This window comes from Tuber melanosporum (assembly GCF_000151645.1).
Source record: "Tuber melanosporum whole genome shotgun sequence assembly, scaffold_50, strain Mel28".
Taxonomy (NCBI): domain Eukaryota; kingdom Fungi; phylum Ascomycota; class Pezizomycetes; order Pezizales; family Tuberaceae; genus Tuber; species Tuber melanosporum.
The window spans coordinates 387,260-412,238 of record NW_003299096.1 but is presented as its reverse complement, the minus strand read 5'-3'; the positions used below and the strand labels follow the sequence as shown (position 1 = coordinate 412,238).

Sequence of the window (24,979 nt, the reverse complement as noted above, 5' to 3'; positions counted from 1 at the left end):
ATGTGATCGCTTACCCAGTGCGACGGTTTAGCTTACTATGATACGGTAAGAGAGACACGCTGACAGGCACGGCGTCGTGAGTACGGAAGGATAAATAAATTATTGGGGCGGGAGATTTGGTCCTCCGTAACTGGGATTCGTGCTCGTATGATATGTTGTACGGTGCCAGTGGGTAGGTAGTAGTTGGAGCGAAAAATGGCAAGATTAGCGAATGGCCGGGGAAGCGTTACCTCATGGAGACACGAGTGATGGGTAGTGATGGTGTTCGTCTGGCTATCTGTGGATATCACACACCTATCTATGCATTGATCCGCCCACTGAGTTTTAATGTTAACATATTGTATAGCTAGGGATGAACAAAAAGTATCAACCCAGTCCCCCGGGGTTAGGAACCGCCCCCCCCCCCCTTTCCTCCCAGCTCAATTCTAGGTATCGTAACATGTCTCTGCGATATTAAATGTCATAGACAATCTGATCTATCGTGGTAGTAGAAACGCTCACAGAAAAAAAAAAAGGAGAAGCTCCCCTCCATGGTTTTCAAAAAAAAAAAAAAAAAAATGTGATGGACGGGAGTACAGTACAGTACACCAGGGAAATTGAAAGAAAAAAAACTGCTCACTTTAAACCTCACTCTTCTCCACCGACGGATACCTACTCCCCATTGCTGTACCTACCGTTGTGCTCTCGCCATCACTGACCGCCTTCCCTTCGCTCACAATACCTTCCGCCTCCTCCGATTTCTCCCCTTGGGGGACCATGGAACTCTTGATGAACAGGACGGCAAGGATAAAGCTCGCGGCGGCAAAGGCGATAGCGGTATAGAACGAGTTTCTGTAAGCCTCCTTCAGTTCCTCCCTCGTCTCGCCACGAATCAGGGAGCTCGCGATGGCAAACCCCAGAGCGGTGCCCAGTTGCGCCGCCGTCTGCAAGATGCCCGCGATGAGGCCCTGCATCTCGTTGGGCGCGCTGGAGATGGCCACGTTGAGGTAATTGACAAAGTAGCCGGCCATGCCGATGATCATGACGACCTCGCCGCTGAAGGTGTACCTCCAGAAGTTGGTGTCCACCTCGTTGCGCGAGAAGAGGAGGATACCGACGATGGCCAGGATCTCGCCCACCGCTATCACCCACTTTGGCGGCACCCGGCCGTACGCCGCGCCCAGGGCGAACATGGCTATCAGGGCTGTGACTGAGGTCGGGAGGAATTGGATGGCGGCCGTCATTTGCGACCTATCCTGCACGCGGATGAGGAACTGGCTGCCGTTCAGGAGGATTATGAAGAAGGTCGCGTAGGTGAAGCCGGTTATCGACAGGACGGGGCCGAAGTTGTGGTACGACCAGACTTTCCTGGGGATCAGGGGTTCCAAGGAGAAGTATTTCTCCAAAATGAATTCCTCCCATACGAGGAAGAAGATGATGATTGCGCCTCCGAGGACGATGGGTGCGATCACCTTTGCTTGCTGCCAGTCTGTGGGCGCTTCGGTGAAGCCGAAGACGAGGAGAAGGGCGCCAACGGTTATAAAGACCGCGCCCGGGTAGTCCAGTCTCTTCGCCATGGGGAAGTTGGTGGGACTTGGGGGAATGAGAATGAAGGCCAGCACCGCGAATATCATCGATAGGGCGAAGGAGAGCCAGAAGAGTCCTTTGTAACCTAGAGAGGTAGTGGTGAAGGCACCACCCACTGGAAACCATCAGTTTTTATGCTTCCGGGGGGATTCATAAGGATGGGCTGGGCGTATCCATACCTAGAGTTCCGACAACGGCTCCAGTAGCCTGACAAGCACCCAGACCACTAATTGCCATCTGTTGGCTTTTCCCCGTGAATGTGGTTGCTACGAGTGCATAGGAAGTTGGGATTGTGCACGCTGCTGCAATACCCTGAAGTGCTCTCACTACATAAAGTGCTATAACGTTGTCGACCCCAGCGCAGATGGCAGAGCAGATGGAGAAGAAAAGGAGACCAACGGAGTACACCGTATGATGCCCTATCACATCACCTTTTGAGGGGACCATGAGATGTCAGTCTCCAGTAATACCCCATGAACGTCGGGGGGGGAGTGCAAACCAAGTCTTCCCGCTATCAACAAAAAAGATCCAAACGTGAGCGAGTACGCAGAGAGTACCCAACTAGCCTCCGTCTCCGGGATCCCATACTTCTCCGAGATACTTGGTAGAGCAAAGGTCACGCCGGTAACATTTAGGATATCAAGAATTTGCGAACCGGCAAACACAGCAAATGTCAATGGACGGAGGGTTTTCCTCAATTGGTCGAGGCGAGGAGAGTTCACATTCGCCATTGCGGCAGGAGAATGAAGGAGCAGAAGGTCAGGATGCTTTGATGTGGATTTTGGTGAGTCTGTAGAAGCAGCTCGGGCGGCCCCATATATATATATATACATGAAATGTGTAGTACGCAGTTTACTCATTGATGATGAATTACATGCCATAGTCGCGCAAACGCGGGATTTCCACTCAAGCAAAGCTTTCGCAAAGGGGGTGGAGGGGAGGAAAGAGAGGGGAAAGCACATACTGTGGAGATAAGAGCTAACTCGCTTTACCTCCGTCCATGGGCGTCGGTATTCCACGTCTATGAAACTCTTCACCAATAGCATTGATGCTGTATTACCGGTACTTTTTTATCCCCCACGTTATTGTTTTTTTGTTCTTTCTTTGCTCGGGTGCTGTGGAGATAGAGTTGCTTAATCCCCCGTAAAACTGACCGTCAACTCCGGGAGAACGGAGGTTGGGAGGTAAAAAAGTCCGGGTGTGACGCAAGACCACAAGAGTCACCGCAAAAACGTATAAACAAGGTACTCCGAAGAGCGTATCATAAGTATGCACGGAACTCCGGCGGGTGTGCGCCAAGCCAGTCTCTGCTCTCACCTCCTGTGCCTGTGAGAGCAAAGTGACTAAGCAAAAGTCTTGAGGATAGCTTCAGTCGGCACAACGAATGTAGACAGTGGACAACCGGAGACAATGTAGTCATGTTGGTCCATGAGTTTAGCGACACTACCGGTAATGCCTTCCAAATTTGGGGAAGAAAAGGCGACGAGTCATCGTGAGACGGCCTTTTTCTCAATTTTCCAAAAAAATTTACAATTGTTTGACTGGTTGGCTATTCCCGGTCGTCTACCGTATGGAATTAACGTAACCATACCTAAGAAAGAGGCCTTCCGAGTGGCCCTAAAGAGGTTAGAGTGCTATCTCCTGAAGTCCTTCAGTTCTGGGGATCATGGTGGATGTCGGTTCCTGATACACCGGGGTGTAGGCTATACGAGTAATTGGCGCGAAAGGGGGGGTACTGTACACTTGGTATTAGTGGTGAGGGGGGTATGATACAGAAGTATGATAATATGATACGGATATCTCTTGTGCTAATTTTATGAGGGCTTTAAATTTTCAATTTATAACTTTAAAGTTTAGATAGAGTGCTATCGCGGTGGGATGATATGCTGCAAAAACTATATCCTAGACATTTTGCCCTTTTTTTCTTCCGGACTGACAGTGTTAATGGATAGGGGGGGGGAGGGACACAGCCCGTTACGGTCCGCTTATCCCTTTGCTGTGATCTGAATTTTAACCATAAGCTGACCTCATATCCGCAAATGACTACCCATAGAATACTGGTATGTTGAGTACAGTACAAGTGAACAAAGAACGCGTTGCGGAGTTGCGACTGGGCGAAGGAAATTCTTCAGGAAACTCTGGCCTGTTATGGGGCATACGGTATCTTGACATTGCTGCCATCCAGAGCCATGGCCGTGGTTCGTACTGTGAAACGGATTGAAAATGTGAACATGATATTTGGCAATACATCACGATATTGTAGTGTGTATTACCCGTATAGAACCTTTCCAAGGGATCTCAAACACCCAAGCCTTGGGCAGTGCCGAAGCGACTTGGGGTGTGTCTTTTCCGTTTTGTCCTCTCCGTCAATACCGGTATTATCATGTTCCCTTAACTTATAAACTAGAATGCGCTCTGGGCGAGGTTTGTGTCCATACCAGCGGGCAATTTACTGGGCTCCGCCTATCAAGTCACGAATAATTGGTGACTTGGATTAGCTTCTGGGAAATTCTCGGAGGGTGATGATCGCAAACGTTATCGGAAGGGTAGTTACTCATATTGGAAGGGAGGAAAACGTTATTTTTCCCACGATCAGTAATACAGCCTTGTACTGTACTCATGACATGACGAAATTGGTCGGACGAAGAGCAGGGATCAGTAGCAAGTAATTTAAATTTTTTACCCTATTTTGACGATTTCCCTCTTTGCTCACCAAATATCATACCCCTGTTCGTCATGGGCACGGTGAAGACTGAAATCTCCTCAACTTGGGACTTTACCGATCGGTACCCATGGACCATAGTGACTGCGTTCCTTCTCTTTGATCCCGGGAATAAATTTTGGCCCCTGCGAGTAGCCATGTGTGAAATTGTGTGGCATCAATACTGACTCACGAGCGAATAGCAACGTTTTGTTAATAATATGTATTGTTAATAATCAGATATCCCTGTGAGCCCGTCGACCCAGGTAGCAGACACCAGTGCGATGCTACCTTATATCCTGTTCTTCCTACATCTGTTGCAAGCCAGGAGCTCACACCGTTTACAGGAAAAAATATAGCTTGGGAGGTTAAAATGACACATCTCGCATTGTGCCCCCCCTCTAAGAAACCTCCATCCAGAAACATGTTCGCACTCATGATTAACCTGCAAATTCGTCCTATATATCCCCACGAGATCAGCTATGGTTGCCCGGTTTGCGTTCGGAGGTGCGCCACGCATAGCTAATTCCTCGGCTCGTCTATTCAAGCGCCCATCGTCCCAGTCGCTACATTCGCACTCCTTCCAGGTGACACCGCAATTATAGCACCATTCCGCGCTGCACCTGCAGTTTTCACAACCTGTTAGAACTCGAGTCCCTCACTGGATGTACCAATTATGGAGCTTTGTTACCTGCAAGTCATGTGATGACAGCCAGATGATATCTCAACCAACGCATGGCAATTTTTGCATCTCTGCCACCCGCTCCTTGCAGCAAGCTCCAAGGTAAGGTCCAAACTCTTGTCTTGGGGACAATCCCCGGGGTGTTGCTCCTTCTTACACATCGCACATGTTACTGCGAAACACTTCGGACAAGTCCCTACGTCACCCCGGATCCAATCTGAGGGAATAAACTCGGAGCAAGTTGGTCTGCAACAATATGTCCGGTCTTTGCTAGAATATTCGCGGGATTTCGACCGGAACTCCGACACTTCTTTGCCCGAAAGTACCTTTTCCGCCATGTGAAATGGAATCTCCCTCTTGCAACACCGCGGTGGGAAGAGCATCTCGTCGACACATGCGTTGAGAAAGACTTCTTTCATACAGGATTGGCAGTATATGTGCCCGCACGGAGCACTCAGGGTGAGATTGACGGAAAACGTGTCAAAGCATATTTCGCACCCCCTCTGCGGCTCCCTCCTAGTGGGCATCCAGGATGGGCCGGGTGTGACCTGTATCACATCTTAGCAACATATTGACTGGAGGGCCGATGCCATAGGCCACGGTAACGGAATTAAAACCACCGGCCCCTTACCCCCGTCTGATCCTCTAGCATCAATCTTGCTTGCCATTCATTCACCGCAATCTCGCTAACCTCGCTTGTGTGATCTGACGCGGAAACCCATTCTTCAGACCCTGGGTCTGACGAGCTAGCTTCCCCCTCACACACTCTCTCCAGGCGTATCGCGAGATCGCGATCACTCTTTGCAACCCCCTCGACCGAAGCTATCTCTGTGAGGATATCACAATCTGCTCGCATCGCCTCCTCCAAACTTTCCGTCATGCGGCGGCCGATAATGGCTTGCTCCGAATCTTGCAGATACCTGCGATAAGTGTTGAACGCGAGTTCGTCATTAGAGGCTGCGAGATCCCCTTGCCTGCCCTTTCCTTTTCGAGTGGCCAACACTTCCTCGATATCTTGCAGCTGAAGCGAGATGATCAATCTTTCCGATAGTTCGTCCATCCTATGATTCGAACCGTGCCTCGGGAGGCTGCGAGGTAAACCCCTCAACGTAGGGGAAAAAATAAGATACGGTTATATACGAGATTCCCAGAATTGCCGGTAGTGCAGATAAGTAGCCGGAAGAGATTTGTAGATGAGGAAAGAGGGTTGTCCGAGGACTGGACAGTGTGCATCCGTAAAGGACTCGAGTACTGTCCTTAACCTTACCCCTCATTTACTCCAGGAGCAAGTGCTCTTGCACTTTATCTGCATTTAGAAATCCCTTTGCTCAATCCTTCTAAGGATATGCACCCTGCCATTCTTGTACTCGAGTTCAAGCACTCATTCTCCAAATAAAAGCAAACAGACAGGCAAGACCCTTGTCCGATAGGTGATTCTGCCCGTGGCAACAGAATATCAGGCCTCCCACAGGGATCGACAGTTGGTGGCAGCCACAAGAAATTCCAAAGCCCAGGCGCCTCTCTCTCGAAAGGCTGTAAACCGCTATCATGCCGTAAGGTCTGGGAAGAATGAGCCTTGCTCTAAGGCGAATAAAAATAAAAATATCATACAAAAGTCCCTGGTAGGACAAGCAACTTCAGCGCCAAGTACCGTACAACCTACGGTGCCACAGGTAGATAGATACCGATAGCAACAATTAACAAAGCATAAACATTAATGAAAGCCTTAACAATGGTCCGGGCCAGATTTAGAAGTACAGGCACCGCGCTCATCTCTCTCCCAATTCTTGGTGCGTGTGGAATTCCGTGGCAGCAAAAGATTATCGTATTGGCAGCGCGGTTTTGTGCGACGCCGGAAGCGGTTGCGGGAGTGCGGTGTAACCCTATTTCCCATGCTGTGGCTTGTGCTCAAATATCGAGTCTTCGCGGTTCTAAACTTCAAGGGCCCACCGGCTAGTTGTGTCCTCCAAAAAATGGAAAGGGTCGAGTTGGGGGGGTTGCAAACTTCCCCTCCACGGCTTCTTGCACCAGAGAGTGAATTAGTGTGTTTTATAGAAAGTAACCAGTCGGGTTATTGCAGCTCGCACGATCAAAGAAACCTAAATGAATTGTGAGATCACTTCCTAGATCTTGAGCCAGAGTGCAGTAACATATCATACCAATGCATCCGATCTGCCCTAGGACCCCTACTCCCCGGCTGTGGTGTTGGGTGAAGCCACTGGCTTTCCCCTTTCCGGCCAAACATTAGCCAGGTTAGGATGGGTCACGGGTGGGACCGGAATCGCTATTAACCCCCAAACGGGATCCTCAAGGAGCTATCCTATTCAGAAAACAAGCTCGAGTCACGTTATTAAGCGAGTCGATCTCCTGCACGGCATTAGGCCTTCCGAGAGTCTTGGTAGCCCGCTAAGATACAACTGTAGGGGCCGTCTATTTCGTTCCGGATTTCAGAACCCAAGATCCGATTGTATCAATGCCCTTCCGTCTTTAGCACCGCTGGCTGTCAAGCCATCCGCCCAACCGAATTTCAGATGTTGGCGAGTCTGCCAATCAATTGAGATGCGGAGCTCGACAAAACAAACCAGTGGCATACGATAGTAAGAAGGAACATCTTTAAGCTTTCGTAGACCAAACGATCCGCTCGTGACTTTATCAAAAGCTAATTTGAGCGATCTAGTACGAACCTATACGGGTACCGTGAAGTGCAGGACCGGATTGCCGATGATAACCAAAACCCAATATTTCCACTCACCGAATATCACTCGGTCTTCTGCTCTATCCCGGAGAGCAATACCAAAGTCGGCTAAACCATTAGGACCTAAAAGGCGCTCTTTTGAAGGCTCTTACTCCATTGAGTATCGGTTGCCCTAGCCTCCTTGCCACACTCTTATCCAATGAGCATAGACGCCCGTGCTGTTGTGGGGTAGCGTCTTGGGCATCCCCTTGCGGACATATAGCCAAACCGCGGAGATTCGGTATTGTGTCTAACATCCTGTACCATAATGGTGGTATAAAAGATCTCTCTCCGTTGGTATCAGGGCTATTGGCAAGTTGAAGTCAGAAGCACCCCAATTTATGGAGAGAAGCTTGTAGAAGGGGAGAAGGAAGAAGATACCTAGACGCTGCAGCAGACAAGAGCCTGAAACAAACTTGTGTAGAGTGTTTACTGCTCTGGTGAGCTAGAAAGCTCTATTTTTTAACTGACTGATTATATGTATCGTGCCTTGAAACCGGTTTCCGGAATGAGTCAGGATAGGAGTATTGTTGGGTGTTGGGTTTTCCCACAGCTTAGAGGTAGTGATAGATAGCGCCAAAGGGGTTCATGCCCGAAAATATTATTGTCAGTAAAATATTGTATTCCCGTCTGAAAAGGAATTCAAATGATGAACTAAATAGGGCGATTGCGAAGGGGATGTGCAATTTCAACAATACCCCCTTTCTGGATGTAGATTCGACTCCTCCACCAATCCCTCGAAATTCAAAATATATTAAGACACCTATCCCTTCATGCCCTACCTAAAACCCAATCAATAGCTGCTGCCGACCAGCTAGATTCTAGGGAGTACCAAGTGCTAGTACAATCCATCCTTTGAATTTCCAGAGTCCTAGAAACACTAGTCAATAACGTTCATTTACAGGACGGGCAGCCAAGTTACCCCGGAAGCTTCAAGCCCTTAGAAATCTTAAAATCTGACTGCGGGTGATAGTTAATCCTCAGACTTTGGTTTTAGTTCGGCTGATCATAATCTGTAATTCTAGAGGAATAGGGATTCTAAGTGCCCGGTCCTGGCGACCCGAATATCTGAGGTCGACATGAACTCTTCTAGCAGGACCCAAGGGTTCTCCCGATATCCGCTCAACAGAATTGACGCTACCGGGAATCGCTCCACCCGAGACTCATACGCCTTGGAATAGTACGGTGCAAAGAAAGGCCGGTTTAAGCGACGATTTATCGAAAGAAAGAGAAAAAGAAAGAAGAAAAAGAAAGAAGAAAAAGTCAAGTGGAGGAAACCAGGCTTTTCCTGCCCCGCTGCCGTGCGTCAGGGTTATTCTCCCTACCGGTAATTCCGGCCGAACTAGCTCCCGCTCCGCCCACCATTATGATATACCAAGACTCCTCTACACAGTACGAGCACTCATTGCTGCGATGTCCTCGGGCCAAAGACAGCGGTGGAGTTCAAGTTCCTCCCTTCCCGGGGACAATGGAGGCCTGTCAGCAGGGCAAGTCGGGTAAGCAGAGTTTATTCGTGCGGCTCTCGGATGGTTAATGCAGATTCCCTTCAGGATTACCAGGATACAGGAGGGGTAAATTTTACTGAAACGAGTGGGTTCTTTCCCTTGCCGCATCCCTGCACCAGTGTACGAGTACTCGTACTGTACTCGTAGGGGGCTGGGACCGCCAACAAAGGGCTAAGTTGTTAATCTACCCGGATTCCGACGCAAAAACAAACCTGGGATCCTACTCGCGTATGGACGTGGGTGACCGGACAGACATGGATTAAGAAATCTATGCCGATACATAGGTTTCCTTATCCCTGTTTGCCCGGTCACCAACGTCCATTCCTAAGTACAGTACAACAACATGTATGAGTACAGTACTCGTAGTATCGAAGCGTTTTTTTTTGAAAGAAAAAAGCACTAGGAGTACCGGCACTAAATGATAGAGAACTCGAGTCAGCTCCGGGCAGTGAGAAGCAGCAAAAATGCCCCACAGCTGAACCAAGACCAAGAGGCGACTTGATCAAGTGATATTCCTTTTTCCGCTTACTCCGAGTTCACCCCCAACGGCCCGCCCTCCGGCAATGGCCTCTAGGGGTAGACAAGCAACTTGTTCCTGGGTATGATTCCATCCCTACCCCTTCGTTCGTATGGCGAGTTTCACAGAATTCTAGCTCGAAAGTTAGCTACATACCGTTACTTGACCTGAAGGGCGTGACTGAGCTCTCCTAACCGTGTCCCGGCCAGCAAACGCCCCTGACCCGATCGCCTGCGGAGATTTACCTGAATAGGTGGTGATACTATCCTTCTAGGTAAAAGGCGATCTCGGTCGTAGTTCTGCTACGGTAATACAAACGAAGAGATATGTACCGTATTTGACCTGCTCTTATATTGCGGCCATAGGAAGTGGGTGGTCTTCATGGAAACCAGTGGGCTGGGCTACTGCACGTACCATACTGGTAGGCGATTCACTTTCCTACCCGTGCCTGGCATGAAGTATCTGAGATGGGAGACCGTTGTTTTTGCCTGCAGGGTAGTTATGCAATACTACTGTAGCCATGTTTTCAGATTCCTATCGCCGGACACGAGTTCGGCAGTGCTAAAGTTTTTTTTTTTCATCAATTTTTATACTCAAAACACAACACTTTAGACTTCGGCTGAATACTTGGAATACCCGAACCATCCCAATTTGCTATTGCTTCATATGATTTGATAGGCTCAAGCAATCTCCTAAGCCAGTTAGCGGCCGCCTACATAAGGAGTGGTTTCTGTTTATACCCATATTGGTTTCCGCCTCCTCCCTTGGATTCGGAGTAGGCAACTAACTTAGCAGCCATAGTACGGTCCGAGTGATACTTCAGGATTGTTCAGGATTTCTGTTGGCCCTTGCGCCTCGGGGATCAAACACATTCCACCCCGAGAAATTGTGAGCACCAAGCTCAACGAGGCACAGGCCAGCGGGCGAAATCCAAGGATATCAATTTAAGTCATCTCCGCAGGTATCTTGGGCGCAGATGACACTTGGTGCATCCCCACGGCTTACGTATAACTTGAAGATATCCTATTTACCCTGGACAGCACCAACTCTAAGTCCGCCTATCGGGGGCGGGGCAGCAATACGGCACTGTGTCACTGACTGTGCAGTACCAGGCAGACGCCCAGACATCCTGCAGTCAGCGGTACTCTGGAAATGACACCAGAGCTACCGGTACCCGTAAACGCGTTTAACCCGACGCCATAACAGGTGTCAGCACACCTCTCGCTGTCTCGGACGTTCGACTTTCCGCTGCAAGTAATAACGCAACGGTCAAGGGAATCCCCATTGCAGCTAGTAGATCCTTTGGATTAAAATTGCCTAGAGATAAGTTTTCGTGCTACCGTATACACTCGCACTTTTTTTTTTTTTTTTTTTGTTGTTAAATCCTCGGTTTTTATTCGGAACCACAGCATGCTGCAAGCGCCCTAGAGGAACAGTGTGGCCTGAAACCCCATATAACAAAAGAAACCTCAACCTCCAAAACATAACAAAATATCAAAACACAATTCTTCCTGACAAACAGTAAAACAATTTTACGTACACTCGCACACACGTCAAGTTTTAATACAACTCCAGTACAATATAGATTGTCCTCCGGTATAGTGCCCGTAAGTGGGAACCTGGGTAAATTGTCGTAGAAGGCCGGTCAACTTTGGAGGTCTACAACTCAATCAAAACTTGACATTTCTTTTCTTAAGTGCGAAACCATGCACTCTTTGATATGCTCTATCGGTGATCGCTCTTAGATTAGTGATATCTGGTCTAGTTGCGATGCTATAGAGGCTCAAAGTCAAGGCATCTTGTATGGAGTATAGACTGAATGTTAGAGGCCAGGAAGTACTAAGATGATACGAGTATTTCAAAGAAACCAGTCGGTTCATGAAAAATGATTCAGTTTATTGACTCTAACTATTCCATCTCTCTGTATACATCTCACTTTCTCACTCTCCTAGAGTTCTTATACACATATTTGTAAAATTCCTGAATTCTATAAAAATGGTCATCCCGATAGGCATCCATAGTCCAGACGCATTTCTTAGAGCCTGTTCAACATGTGCCTCTAGAAATACGGTGTGTACTTCTCGAACCCGAAATACATTGACTAAAATGAAAATACCATTGTAAATTTATGATATTTCTACGAATCAAGGTGTTTGGCAGAGCTTGTTTTTTAACAATCTTTTTTTCTAAGGCAACCTTATACAGTCGCACCTCGCTGTCCCGGACTTCACAGAACTGTATTCCTTGCTGAACTATAGAAATTCTGTGGCAGTGGTGAAATTGTATGTAAAAGCCCTCACTGAACCGGAAATCAGGGGTATTCAGATTTGTATGATACCTCATAGCCAGTTATCCCTGCTCCCATAGAATTTAATTATGCTGAACCAAATATTAGTGGTAGACTTAGAAGGCATATTCCTAAAAAGGGGTTAAGGGTAGAGAAGGAAAGGGGTTGGGCATTTTTGTGAAAATCTTTTACACCTTGACTGGGTCAATAGTACTGCCAGTTGTATAAGAAGAATCAAGTACAGGGATATGAGAGTGGAGATTTTGAGTACGATCAAGAGTCCCCATGATGGCACCAATGAAATTGACCAGCAAAAAGATTGGATTGACAGTGATACAGAAATATGATCTCTGTTGCCTTCATTCAGGGTATATGTAACGTGTTCGCAAGGTGCAAATCACGTTATCGGTAATAGATATAATAGTTGACAGGTGGCCTGCTCTTCCAGAGAGGAGGCGAGAGCTGAGAACTAAAGGATGCTTTGGAGGTGTACTGAGGAACAAAGAAGTAACCATTCAACCAAGTATATTGAAATACTGTCTGTCGAAGTCTGCCTTTTCTATCGTAGAAACAGGCGGTCTTTAAATACACAAATCTGTTCATTTCTAGCATGAACGAAACTAATCAAAGGTATCAATTGATACACTTTGGTAAAACTAATTTAGTATCAAAGTGATACTTAAAACAAAACATAAAACAAAACCAAGTATCAAATGATACTTAAAACAAAACATAAAACAAAACCAAGTATCAAACGATACTTAAAACAAACCAAGTATCATAGCGATACTTAAAACAAAACATAAAACAAAACCAAGTATCAAACGATACTTAAAACAAAACATAAAACAAAACCAATAACCGAGTACCCGTACCGGTTACAGTATATAAAGATAAACCTTGTTGAATTTGCACTGCTTAATGAATGCACTTGCCAGGATGATGGATCCCCACTTGTGATTTAAAGCCTATCCGACCACTTGAAGGAATGGACAGCTAAGATAAAGGAAGGACATCCTCAAGGCAAGTAAAAAAGGAAAAAATAATGAGATAAAAGGTATTAACCAACTGTATTAATAGGTCCAGTTGCTGCAAAACAAAAAAATCGTAGTAAAAGCTATCATTTTCTTAAATATTTCCTTGCAGTATGGATGGATGCAGCTAAATATGCACGCATACCTGTAACCAATGAGATTATTAGTACTCAAGGAAAAATTATTCAAGCAAAGCTTGAAGAGGCAGGAGTGGAGGAGCCATATGATGGATTTGAGATATCTAATGGGTAGACACAGTGGTTTAAAATTGATATAATTTTAGATGACTATGGACATATGACCAATTGGATGAGGTGGATCAGTCTGCACTTCTAGCACAGCGGGAGAGCTTAGTTAGAGAGCTAGTATCTTTCTCTCCCAGTAACCGATACAATTTTGATAAAAGTGGACTTGTTTTTAATAAACAGTCACAATCACCTAATGTGCAGCTTGAGAAGGGTAAGCAGCTTAGAAGAGGAAAGGATGAAAAAACAAGAATCACAACTTTTCATATTATCAATGAAGCTGGAACAGATAAGAGAAAAATTTGGATAGTAGGAAGAGCAGAAAGGCCTTACTGCTTTCGTCAGCAGTGTATCAATCCTGACAATCTTCTGGTAGTTTATAGATTTAACAAGAAAGCTTAACTTCTAACAGAGTTATGGTATGAGTTTCTTCGTTGTTTCAATGACGAAATGCAAATTTCACAATGACATATCACCTTGGTTACAGATAATTGTCCTACTCATCCCCATCCTGAGTCCCCTCCACTCTAGTATACTGGACCAACTCCTCCAGTTTTAACAAATAGTAAGCTTATTTACCTTCTACATTGCACCACTTCGTTTCTTCAACCACTTGACTGTAGAATTATTGCCTCCTTCAAAGTTTCCTATAAATGCCTATATGCAGAGTACATGGTTCAATACTTCAATCTCCATGATGAAAGACCTCCCAAAATTAACATTTTACAGGCTATTTATTTGATAGTAAGTGCATGTAACTCAGTTATGGCAGATATAATTAGAAACTGTTGGATGAAAGTGAAAATCACAACACCCCCATCTGCCTTCCAAGTCAATCCTAATGAAACCCTTACCAAAGGCTTTATTTCAGTACAGTGGTGAGGGTTTTTAGAAGCCTGGACAATACTCGATAAAACATGTCAGAATCAGAATTTGTTCAATTCTTACTTTAATGATACCAATGAAGAATTCAAGACCCCCAACCCCTCTGAGAATGGCCCTCTTGTTCCTGATGTAATAGCCTTTATTGAGTGTGGGATTAATATTGGAGTTCTTCATTGTCCTTCTAATCAATTTAACAAAATTGATTATGATAGTAAGCATGATGAACAACAGCCTGTTCCTATTCCTTTAATTAGATTGGAAACCGCAATTTGCTTTACTAGTGAACTTACTCACTTGCTACAGGCACTTGAAACAACCACTCTTCCCTCTTTGAAGCGCAATAGTAATGGAAATAGCACTATGCCTGTTAATCAACTTGTCTCTTCTATGCAGAATCTGAATTCTGCTCTTATTAGGTAAATTTATTCTTCAATTATCACCTCCTCTGAGGCATCACTTATACTTCTTTGTTTTTCAAATAATTTTACCATAGCTATCGAATAACTCATTCTACTGGGCAAAATATACATACCTAATTCTTTAAGCTCAACTCTGACAACCCGGAAGAGCTGGGGGAGGGTATCAGGGATAATGTGGGAGAGGGAGAGGGTGCAAGAAGAGGAGAAGAGGAGGGGACTATTATTGATCTTGAACGCTGGTATAATTGGATGAGCAGTGAGGAGGATGATGCTGGTGGGGAGGAAGGTGGTGATACTAGCTGTGTCACAACTAAATGGGTGAGCAGACGGCATATCAATACTGCCTATGAACGATCATTAAGATAGAAACACTTTGTACAACTTCTATGGTGAGAAATTATGAAATATATTTTAGGCATCGTTTCACTATTCCGGATTTCTCGCTGATCCGGACAAAATTCATGGATTTTGGCCATCCAGGATCGCAAGGTGCATCTGTAATATGATTACTAGTTATGCTTTATTTCTCAAGAAAGGTAAATTGAGGCATAGAATACCGGTATTACGAGCTATCTCTACTAGGGTAATATGACCTTATCTTGAATACCATCCAATGTATGATATCATAAGTAAAATACACACTAATTTCTACATGGCTAATAAAATAGCCAGAATATCCCCTAGAGATTGAGAAAACAATCTGGAGTTTCGGACACTAGGTCCCTCAGATTAGATCGGGGGGGGGGGAGGTATCATATTAGGGAATTTTTTGCAAGTCTATAACTTGAGCTTCTCCAAAGTACAGTATGATACAGATACCATTAGTAGCGAGCTCTTTCTCGACCGTTATTACCACAGAAAGTGTTGGCAGAGGATATACGATATTGCCGTACCAGTATCGATAAATCAAGGGGTGTCCTGCGGAGCACCAATTTCAAGATACTAATTAGGCCTAGGTACAGCACTAGTACTCGAGTACAGCTTAAATTCGTATCATTCCAATGATTCCATAAATCTCACACTGCTGCAGGCTAATTTCCAATAGGGGGGAGATAGACGAAAGAAAAGGTGAATATGCCATAGATCTCAAATAATTGGATAGTTTGCTATGTCGCTTGAGCTAGCTCTTCTGGTAAGTTAGGGTGTGGTAATATCCTTGCTTTTTTATGTTTCCAGAGGGCTGAAAAACTCACCTTCTGCTGTGCCTTTATCTTTCACCCCCTTTTCCAGAGGAGGAAATATCGGACTCCCTGGCACGTACTTGTACTGTAGTTTAATTAAGATTCCACAGCACCCTGGTACCAGTACTGCACATCACCAACTGTACTCGAGATACAATAGCTCCCACTCTTGGTCCCAGTATCTACAGGTCACATGGGGCATGACGCGGCAGGCTCGGGAATAAATATGCTGTCAATTATACTCCTGGTGATGATGCAGTACCAGTAATAGGCAGATATGCCTGAAATATCAACAGGGCAAAAGAACTTTTAAAAAAAATCCGAGCCTATAGCGTGTCCTAAGTATTCAGAGACTTGTTTCTTGACTTTCCAAGGATTTTTGAGAGGTGATGGACTTCGTTGTCGATGTCATTGTTTCGGTTGCTATTGGTCGAATCGTTCGGGTCATTATTCTCCCGAAGAAGCAGAAACAGAAAGACTGACAGTTATTCATGAATAACACAAGTTGCGCAAAATATCCAGGGCGTGAGGATCTTTTTTTTTTTTTTTTTGAGCCGGATCTCGTGAGATTGAGGTCCCCTGAGAGTGGTACAAGTACTACTGGTATGCGAGCACTGAGCAGAGTCATCTTACTGCCCTTAACCGAGCGGATAAGTGGGGTAGGACAGTAACCGGAAGCGCCAGATCCGGTACTATGAGTGCGGCGGATAGATATGTTCGTCATGTGATAAGCTGGTGTAGAGGGCCAAGTTAGCACCGTGTTTAGTTTCTTGCTCGTTGCAACTTGCCGCTCTACACCAGCTTATCACATGACGAATATATCTATCGGCCGCACTCGTAGTTGCCATTCGTAAGTCATGCTAGCGCTATTGGGAAGTTGTCAAAGAACACGGATTTCCAAGAGCACAGTACTAGCACGAGTGCAGTTAGGGTGCAAGTACCCTACTCGAGTACAGGTACTCGAGCACTTGTATAGAAGCGAGAGTTTGACTTAATATGATACTCGTACAAGTGTACCAGTACAAGTACGAAGTACTAGTACATGGGCTTGTCCGCTAATACCCAGACAGAATCCAGAGGGAGATACCAGATACAGTACCATAATCTGGTCCAACCCACTATCAGATCATCAGCGGGAATTGCGTCGATCCACGATAGGTTTAGTTTGATAGGTTATTGTACTCGAGTACCGGCACTCAAGTACACTACAGTAACTTACCAGAATTGCGGACACCCAGCTACGAGTAGGCAGATCCAACACAGTCAGCATCCTTAGGCTTTACCTTGTGAGGAAAACACTAATCCCTCTTGGGGGTTTTTGTTTCTAAGTCCGGAGGTTAGAGGTCTGCCGGATAGTGGATTGGGCGAGATTATGCTAAACGGTTCCTGGCCCCCTCATTACGCACTGTGTCAATGCTCGGTTGCTTTGTGCACTACCATTTGGGTGGTTCTCGGATGCCCCAACAGCCGAAAACATAGCAGCGCACTGGGAAATTAGTATGATACGGAACTGACATGTTCCGCTTCAAAGCCCTAGGCGTTGTGCTCGCTTTCGCTCTATTGCCCTGTTGGGTGCAAGAATTTGCTGCTGGTATTGTAAGGGTACTAGTACTCGAGTATCGTTTTTGGTTATGGAAAATAGGACTAGTAAAAATCTACTTTACTTACCCGAAACTTGGCTGGGAGAGAGAATCTACAAAGTATCCATCTTGGTCCGTTCCCGCAACCCCTGCACTCGGCGTCCGGGGCAGGCTATTGGGCTTGCCTTGCAGGAAACAACTTCTACAGTGATCCAGGAAATATGCAATTCAGCCCTCCACTGTGAGGTCGGGATAGAAGATGGCCAAGATATTCCATTGGTCTTGGGTGGTTAAGGGACTTATGCAAGGTACTTAAGAGACCGAATGACCGTGCTCTATATCACTTTTGGATGCTACCACCACAGCCGGGATTATTGGTGAGCCCTTATAATAATACTGCCCCCCCCCAACATTCCGAAGTTCTTCGATATTATTTCGACACCTGCGATTCCAAATCCCGTCCTAATAGTCCCACGGGGGATTACAATCTCACTCGCAGCTCGAAAGATCAATTTACCTACCACAATCCGACTTATAATAAACATTGAGTTCCGCCCAATAGATTTCCGGCCATTTCAGTTCTAGTTTTCTCTCATTCCCCAGTCTACAATGTCTGGTTTTGGGGAAAAGGAGGGCGTTAGGGAAGTGGACCTGGGACCCCAAAATCGCTTACCGCCATCAATATCGTCGTCCGAGGAAACAGCTACATATAATCACCCAAATGTGCACCATGAGGACGCTATCACACCAGAGGCCGAACGGGATGTTGTAGCACTTGCGCGCAAGCTCACTAAGATGTCAACTTCACCCACTGTTATCGACAACCCGTTCAACTCAACCGATCCACGATTGCAACCAAATTCAGATCAGTTCAATGTCAAGATATGGGTGAAGACTCTCATTCAGATCATATCTCGGGACCCTGAATTATACCCAAATAGAACCGCTGGTGTCTCATTCCGGAATCTCAGCGCTCATGGATTTGGCAGTCAACAGGATTATCAAAAGGATGTATCCAATTTGTGGATGGGAGGAATAGATGTTCTTAGAAACATTGTGGGCGGCGGTAGGCCTGGAGGGAAGAGGGGGGAGCGCAAGATTCAGATCTTAAGAGATTTTGATGGCTTAGTGAAGAGTGGGGAAATGTTAGTTGTGTTGGGGCGACCTGGAAGGTATGATACGAGATCTCTCAATTTGTGCTTTGGGGTAAATGTTGATTTGGTCGCACTAGTGGGTGCACAACATTCTTGAAAACAATTGCAGGAGAAACACATGGATTTTATCTGGACAGTGAGTCTGATATCGAGTATCAAGGTTAGTAATCTCTCCCATGTGGGTATACGGTGCCTAATCTAGCATAGGTATCTCCCATGAATTAATGCACCATGACTTCCGCGGTGAAGCCATCTATAACGCCGAAACCGATGTACACTTCCCCCACTTAACCGTAGGAGAAACACTCTCCTTCGCAGCCCAAACACGTGCCCCACGAAACCGTTTCCCAGGCGTCACCCGCAAGCAATATGCTGAACATATGCGAGATGTCGTTATGACCGTATTCGGGATTTCCCACACCGTCAACACCAAAGTTGGTAACGACTTCATCCGAGGTGTTAGTGGTGGCGAAAGAAAGAGGGTTTCAATTGCGGAAGCGGCATTAAGTGGTAGTCCTTTACAGTGCTGGGACAACAGCACCAGAGGATTAGACAGTGCCACTGCCTTGGAATTCGTAAAAACTCTTAGAGTCCAATCCGAGATTTCTGGAGCAACGGTTTTGGTTTCTATGTACCAAGCTTCGCAGAGTGCTTATGATGTACAACACCTGTCCATTGTTTTCCAAAATTACATTGCTAATCGTCCTGCAGTCCTTCGACAAAGTTACTGTTCTTTATGAGGGTCGACAAATTTATTTCGGCAGCACTGAGAACGCTAAGAGATTCTTCACAGATATGGGATTCCACTGCCCTGAGCGCCAAACAACTGCCGATTTCCTCACATCACTTACATCGCCGAGCGAGCGTCAAGCTAAGCCAGGGTTTGAAAACCGTGTTCCACGTGCCCCGGATGAATTCGTTGAGGCATGGAAAAAGAGTGATGAGTATCAGAAACTGCTCCACGATATCGCAGCTTACAAGGAGGAGTTTCCGCTCCATGGGCCTCAGCTTGATGCCTTCAAGAAATCTCGTGCGGCTCAACAGGCGAAGCGAATGTAAGCTGTCTCTTCATCTTGAATCACTCGTTTGTTTTACTTATCCCAGCGCTCTAGGAATGTTCGATCCCCCTACACTATTTCAGTACCCATGCAGATTAAGCTCTGTATTGAGCGCGGTTTCCAGAGGCTTAAGGGAGACATGAGCAACTTTTTCTCCACTGTTTTCGGTAATCTTATCATGGCATTGATTCTCGGCAGTGTTTTCTACAACCTTAAGGAAGACACATCTAGCTTTTACAGTCGGGGTGCATTGCTTTTCTTTGGTGTTTTAATGAATGCTTTCAGCAGCTCTCTGGAAGTGAGTATCTTATCCCCATCGGGGTTATATTCTCCTGCTAATAAGCTCAGATTCTTACGCTTTACGCTCAACGTCCTATCGTCGAAAAACACTCTCAATATGCACTCTATCATCCATTCTCCGAGGCTGTCGCATCTATGATTTGTGACCTTCCTTTAAAGATACTTACTTGTATTTTCTTTAATTTGACGCTTTACTTCATGAGCAATCTCCGCCGGGAGGTTGATGCCTTCTTCGTTTTCCTTTTGTTCTCTTTTGCCTGCATGCTCACCATGTCTATGATGTTCCGCACAATTGCCGCTGTTTCCAGGACCATTTACCAGGCACTTGCGCCTGCCTCTTTGTTGATTCTCATGCTTGTCATCTACACCGGTTTTGCTATTCCCGTGAGAGACATGGCGGGATTTATGCGTTGGCTCAACTATATCGATCCCATCGGATATGCATTTGAGAGCCTGATGATCAACGAGTTTCACGATAGAGAGCTTCCGTGTGTGGGCTTCATCCCACAAGGGCCCGGATACGAGGAGGTTTCTGGCCTTCAAAGATCTTGCACGACTGCTGGTGCTGTTCCAGGAAGGTCTACAGTCAACGGTGACGCGTATATAAACACAGCTTTCAAATATTACTACTCTCACCTCTGGCGCAACCTTGGTATCATGTTCGCCATCATGTTGTTCTTCCTCGCCACCTACTTGATTGGTACTGAGAATATCTCTAGCGCACGTTCAAAGGGTGAAGTTCTTGTCTTCCCCCGTAAGCAACTCAAAAAAAGAGCTGCTCATGGAGATAGTGAGGCTGGTACCGTTAGTGGTGCTGTTGCTGGGAGTGAAGCTTCCAAGGCTCCCGCGGCGATCCACCGACAGACTGACATCTTCCACTGGAAGGATGTTTGCTATGACATTACGATTAAAGGCGAAGGGAGGAGGATTTTGGATCACGTTGATGGATGGGTCAAGCCCGGAACTCTCACTGCGCTCATGGGTGTCTCTGGAGCCGGGAAAACCACCCTCTTGGATGTCTTGGCTAACCGAGTGACCATGGGTGTTGTGGCCGGTGATATGTTCGTTAACGGTCGTCTACGTGATTCATCATTCCAAAGGAAAACCGGTTACGTCCAACAACAGGACCTCCATTTGGAAACATCCACAGTCCGCGAGGCACTTGTTTTTAGCGCCCTTCTCCGCCAACCCAAGAAGTATACTGAACAGGAAAAGCTGGATTATGTCGAAGAAGTTATCAAGCTGCTGGAAATGGAAGAATACGCTGAGGCAGTCGTCGGTGTTCCGGGTGAGGGTCTTAACGTCGAACAGCGCAAGCGTCTTACCATTGGTGTCGAACTTGCCGCAAAGCCTGAACTCCTCCTTTTCCTGGACGAACCCACTTCCGGGCTCGATAGTCAGACCGCTTGGTCGATCTGTACCCTTATGAGAAAACTTGCAAACAACGGGCAAGCCATTCTCTGTACCATTCATCAGCCTTCAGCCCTCCTCATGCAGAACTTTGACCGCCTCTTGTTCCTTGCCAAGGGTGGCAAGACTGTGTACTTCGGCCCCATCGGCGAAAACTCAGAGATTTTGACCAGCTACTTTGAGAAAAATGGAGGCCATAAATGCCCTCCCGGCGGCAACCCTGCTGAATGGATGTTGGAAGTCATTGGTGCTGCACCTGGTGCCGTGGCCGCCAAGGACTGGGTAGAAGTATGGAACAACAGCCCCGAGAAGGCCACTGTCCGTGCCGAACTCGATCAGATGGAACATGACCTAGGTGCATTGAGCAGAGTCGAGGGAGCTGCTATCGAGGAATTCGCCATGCCCTTCTCCACCCAATTGAGGATGTGTCTTTTGAGAGTCTTCCAGCAGTACTGGAGAACACCTGTGTACATTTACTCCAAGTCCTTCCTTTGCATCTCCACTGTAAGTCCCATCTCATCCCCCAACCCAAATATGCATTCTCTAACATTTCCCAGGCAGCCTTCATCGGTCTCTCCTTCCTCAACGCGGACAACTCGATACAAGGTCTCCAAAACCAAATGTTCTCAATCTTTATGTTAATGACGCTCTTCGGTACGCTCGTGCAGCAGATAATGCCGAACTTCGTCACCCAGCGCTCTCTCTATGAAGCCCGTGAGCGCCCATCGAAAGCCTACTCCTGGAAAGCCTTCCTAATCTCGAACATTATCGTCGAGCTCCCTTGGCAAACCCTCATGGCGGTCATCACCTTTGTGCTGTGGTACTACCCGATAGGAATGCACAACAACGCCAAGCTCGCCGGCCAACTCCATGAGCGCGGCTTCCTAATGTTCCTGCTAATCTGGTCCTTTTACATGTTCGCTTCAACCTTCGCGCACATGATGATCGCGGGCATCGAAACGGCGGAAGTAGGCAGTAACCTCTCCAACTTGCTCTTCTTACTCTGCCTCGTCTTCTGCGGCGTACTTGCTTCGAAAGACGTTCTCCCCGGTTTCTGGGTATTCATGTATCGCGTATCGCCATTCACGTACCTCATCTCGGCGATGTTGTCAGTTGGCGTGGCTAACGCTCCGATCACCTGCTCGCCCATTGAAATTGTGAAGGTTGTCCCTCCCAACGGGTCCACCTGCGGGGAGTACCTATCCCAGTTCATTACCTCCGCTGGAGGCTTCTTGTACAATCCGAATTCCACGGGTGAGTGCCGCTACTGCCCGGTCACGAGCGCGGATTCGTTCCTGAAGCAGGTTGATATTGATTATGCTGATCGCTGGAGGAATCTCGGCCTCATGTTCGTCTATGTTGCGTTTAATCTTGTGGGGGCGGTGTTCATTTATTGGCTCGCCAGAGTGCCCAAGAAGGGGAAGAAACTGTAGATTTTTTTGATATATTTCTACCATTATCTGCACGATATTTTTATTTCTTTCACATTTGGGCTTTTGGCATAGTTTCTCTTTATATATTCCTCACTCATAATCTATCTTTCATCTTTCGCACCCCCCCCCGGTTTTTAGGTTTTAATCACTCTGTATGGGCTATACATACTATAAAAGACCTTATTTTTCGGCTTTTATTATCACAGTCGCTTTAGCTAATATATTGCATGCATACCGCATGCTTCCCCCCTGGAAATGACCATCTTGAGTGAGTGATTCTTTGTGACGTAAAGGGGGCATAATAATGTATAGTAAAGTGACGGAAGCTCGTAACTTAACGGCCGACTCGGAAGTCGGGGGCAACGACCTGAACGGCATTACAACGAGTCATGAATATTTTGTCATGGTACTCTTCCGCTATACGCTTATAAATGCACAGGTTCCTGACGGCCTTTAGCGTTACATCTACAATCTGCTACCTTGTCCAAATCCCGACTTTCCCAAGGCCAAGCGTGAGGCATGCCTCTCTTCACCACTGGCATTCCGGCTGTGGTTCTTCCATTAAGCACAAAGGGGTTTGGTGGTTAGCTGGCAATGGCCAATGTTAATAATAATCCCTCTTCGCTCGAATATATATTCTTGGGGCGACAAATAAATGACGCAACAGTAGAGTGAAACAATTTGCTTTCGACTAGTTGACGCAATCATGATCCAGTCGTGTCCGTCACTAAGTTGGGTAAATGAAGTCCTGCTATCATACCAGGTATAGAATTTTACTCTGCGCCATGCGCATAGGGGTGAGGTCTGCGATTGAGGGGCAATGGGAGGAAACGAAGAAAGAATTATCTTATCTCCCTTTATTTGAGAGAGCATCTGCAAATACAGACTCTCTGGCGCTAGGATACGAAAATGAGTAAATTTGTCCATGAGCATGGCTATTTGCCATCAAGGCATCGTCTTCACCATTGGTCGCCTTGTAAACTGACCGCACATGTTCAGAAAAAAAGGTCAGGTATAGATAGCTACTCCCTGTAATATATATATATAATTATATATATATATGGTTCGTTCGATACGATAATAGCTTCAGTAGATTTCAAGGTTTTACCAGAAACTTTCAGAGGATTTTATCACTCCACACAGTATCAAAGGATTGGCGTCATGTGAGCATTGGGCTAGCTTTACTCAGAACCGCATAATTCGTATGATAAAAAGGGATGAATAATTTCAGAGTACCAACCAAAACCCAGCAACCTCGTATCACACGAAGTCACTCGTTTCACAGTCCCTAGATAACTATATTATCTCACATATGGGCACCGGCAGGGTCTGTCCACCAGGCCTAGTAGGATGCGCCCCAACGGGTCCCTAAAAGCTACGAAAGTAGAAGCGCTCCCATGCACACACTTACCAGCATACTCCCCGAAGGGATTATGAGCATGTACTCGGGGGTGCATGAAAGTGTTTAACATTTTGTGGCGCATGTGGCATCAGTTCATGGTGCATGCCAAAGTCCCAGTAAATAGATGAGTACTAGTAGCATTTAGAATGACTTCGGTTTTTCAATAACTAGAAACGAGTAGCTTTTCCATTTGCTGCAATAATTGCTCTGAGGCGGTCAGGCATAGATCTAATCAACTCATCTAGCCTTTGTGAGCCAAATTGACTCCATGCCTCTTTCAAAGCCTGCTTTAAAAAATTTAAATAAGAAATCCTCCCATATCTCTTGCGTAAATAAGACTCCATGTAATGTGTTCGCTAGGTGCTAATCCCATTTCTGGGTAGGATACAATAGTTGACAGATGGCCTGCTCTTCCAGAGAGGAAGCAAGAGCCTCGAACTAAAAGAGGCTTCAAAAGTGTACTGGGAAAACTAAAGAAGTAACCATTCAACCAAGTATACTGAAATACTGCTGTCGAAGTCTACCTCTTCCATTGTGGAATCAGACAGTCTTTAAATACATAAATCTGTTCATGTCTAGCTGTTAGGTGGAGGCAATCTGTATAGACTTCAGAATAGCCTAAGCCAATCGAGATTCATTTTTGTAGACCGAGATTTGACTTAAAAGGCTCAAAGGGATACTCATTTTGTTTATGACTGCTAAGAGTGAAGTAATGTAAAATAGAATCGTATAAACAATGTTATATTGTTAAGGTTTCTTCTCCGTTGCTTGATTATATCTAAAAGCTTGAGAGGCACTTTGATATTTATATTCCATGTCTGAGTATTTGCAGACTACATCTATTTCTCATACAGATTATGTATCTCTCTAATTATAACTCACAACA

At 46.1% G+C, this 24,979-nt stretch overlaps 4 protein-coding genes; 2 read left to right on the top strand and 2 right to left on the bottom strand.

Annotated features, from left to right (window-relative positions):
* Positions 1-322: 322 nt before the first annotated feature.
* On the bottom strand, positions 323-2,347 carry GSTUM_00008966001 (uncharacterized protein). XM_002840405.2 has 3 exons: positions 2,066-2,347; positions 1,746-1,997; positions 323-1,681 (listed from the first exon to the last, which is right to left on the bottom strand). Exons 1-3 carry the CDS (start codon positions 2,295-2,297, stop codon positions 621-623), a joined length of 1,545 nt encoding a protein of 514 aa, XP_002840451.1. The 5' UTR covers positions 2,298-2,347; the 3' UTR covers positions 323-620.
* Positions 2,348-4,479: 2,132 nt separating this feature from the next.
* On the bottom strand, positions 4,480-6,009 carry GSTUM_00008965001 (uncharacterized protein; the record flags this gene model as incomplete). XM_002840404.2 has 3 exons in its annotated part: positions 4,480-4,890; positions 4,959-5,497; positions 5,581-6,009. 3 exons carry the CDS (start codon positions 6,007-6,009, stop codon positions 4,560-4,562), a joined length of 1,299 nt encoding a protein of 432 aa, XP_002840450.1. The 3' UTR covers positions 4,480-4,559.
* An 11,936-nt stretch (positions 6,010-17,945) lies between these two features.
* GSTUM_00008964001 (uncharacterized protein) lies at positions 17,946-20,792 on the top strand (the record flags this gene model as incomplete). The annotated part of the gene is made up of 7 exons (XM_002840403.1): positions 17,946-18,508; positions 18,568-18,650; positions 18,698-19,149; positions 19,202-19,545; positions 19,603-19,846; positions 19,897-20,736; positions 20,772-20,792. The coding sequence occupies 7 exons, from the start codon at positions 17,946-17,948 to the stop codon at positions 20,790-20,792; spliced, it is 2,547 nt and encodes an 848-aa protein (XP_002840449.1).
* A 34-nt stretch (positions 20,793-20,826) lies between these two features.
* Positions 20,827-22,691, top strand: GSTUM_00008963001 (uncharacterized protein; the record flags this gene model as incomplete). The annotated part of the gene is made up of 6 exons (XM_002840402.1): positions 20,827-20,913; positions 21,046-21,081; positions 21,160-21,265; positions 21,332-21,387; positions 21,421-21,762; positions 21,816-22,691. 6 exons carry the CDS (start codon positions 20,827-20,829, stop codon positions 22,689-22,691), a joined length of 1,503 nt encoding a protein of 500 aa, XP_002840448.1.
* Positions 22,692-24,979: the final 2,288 nt, after the last annotated feature.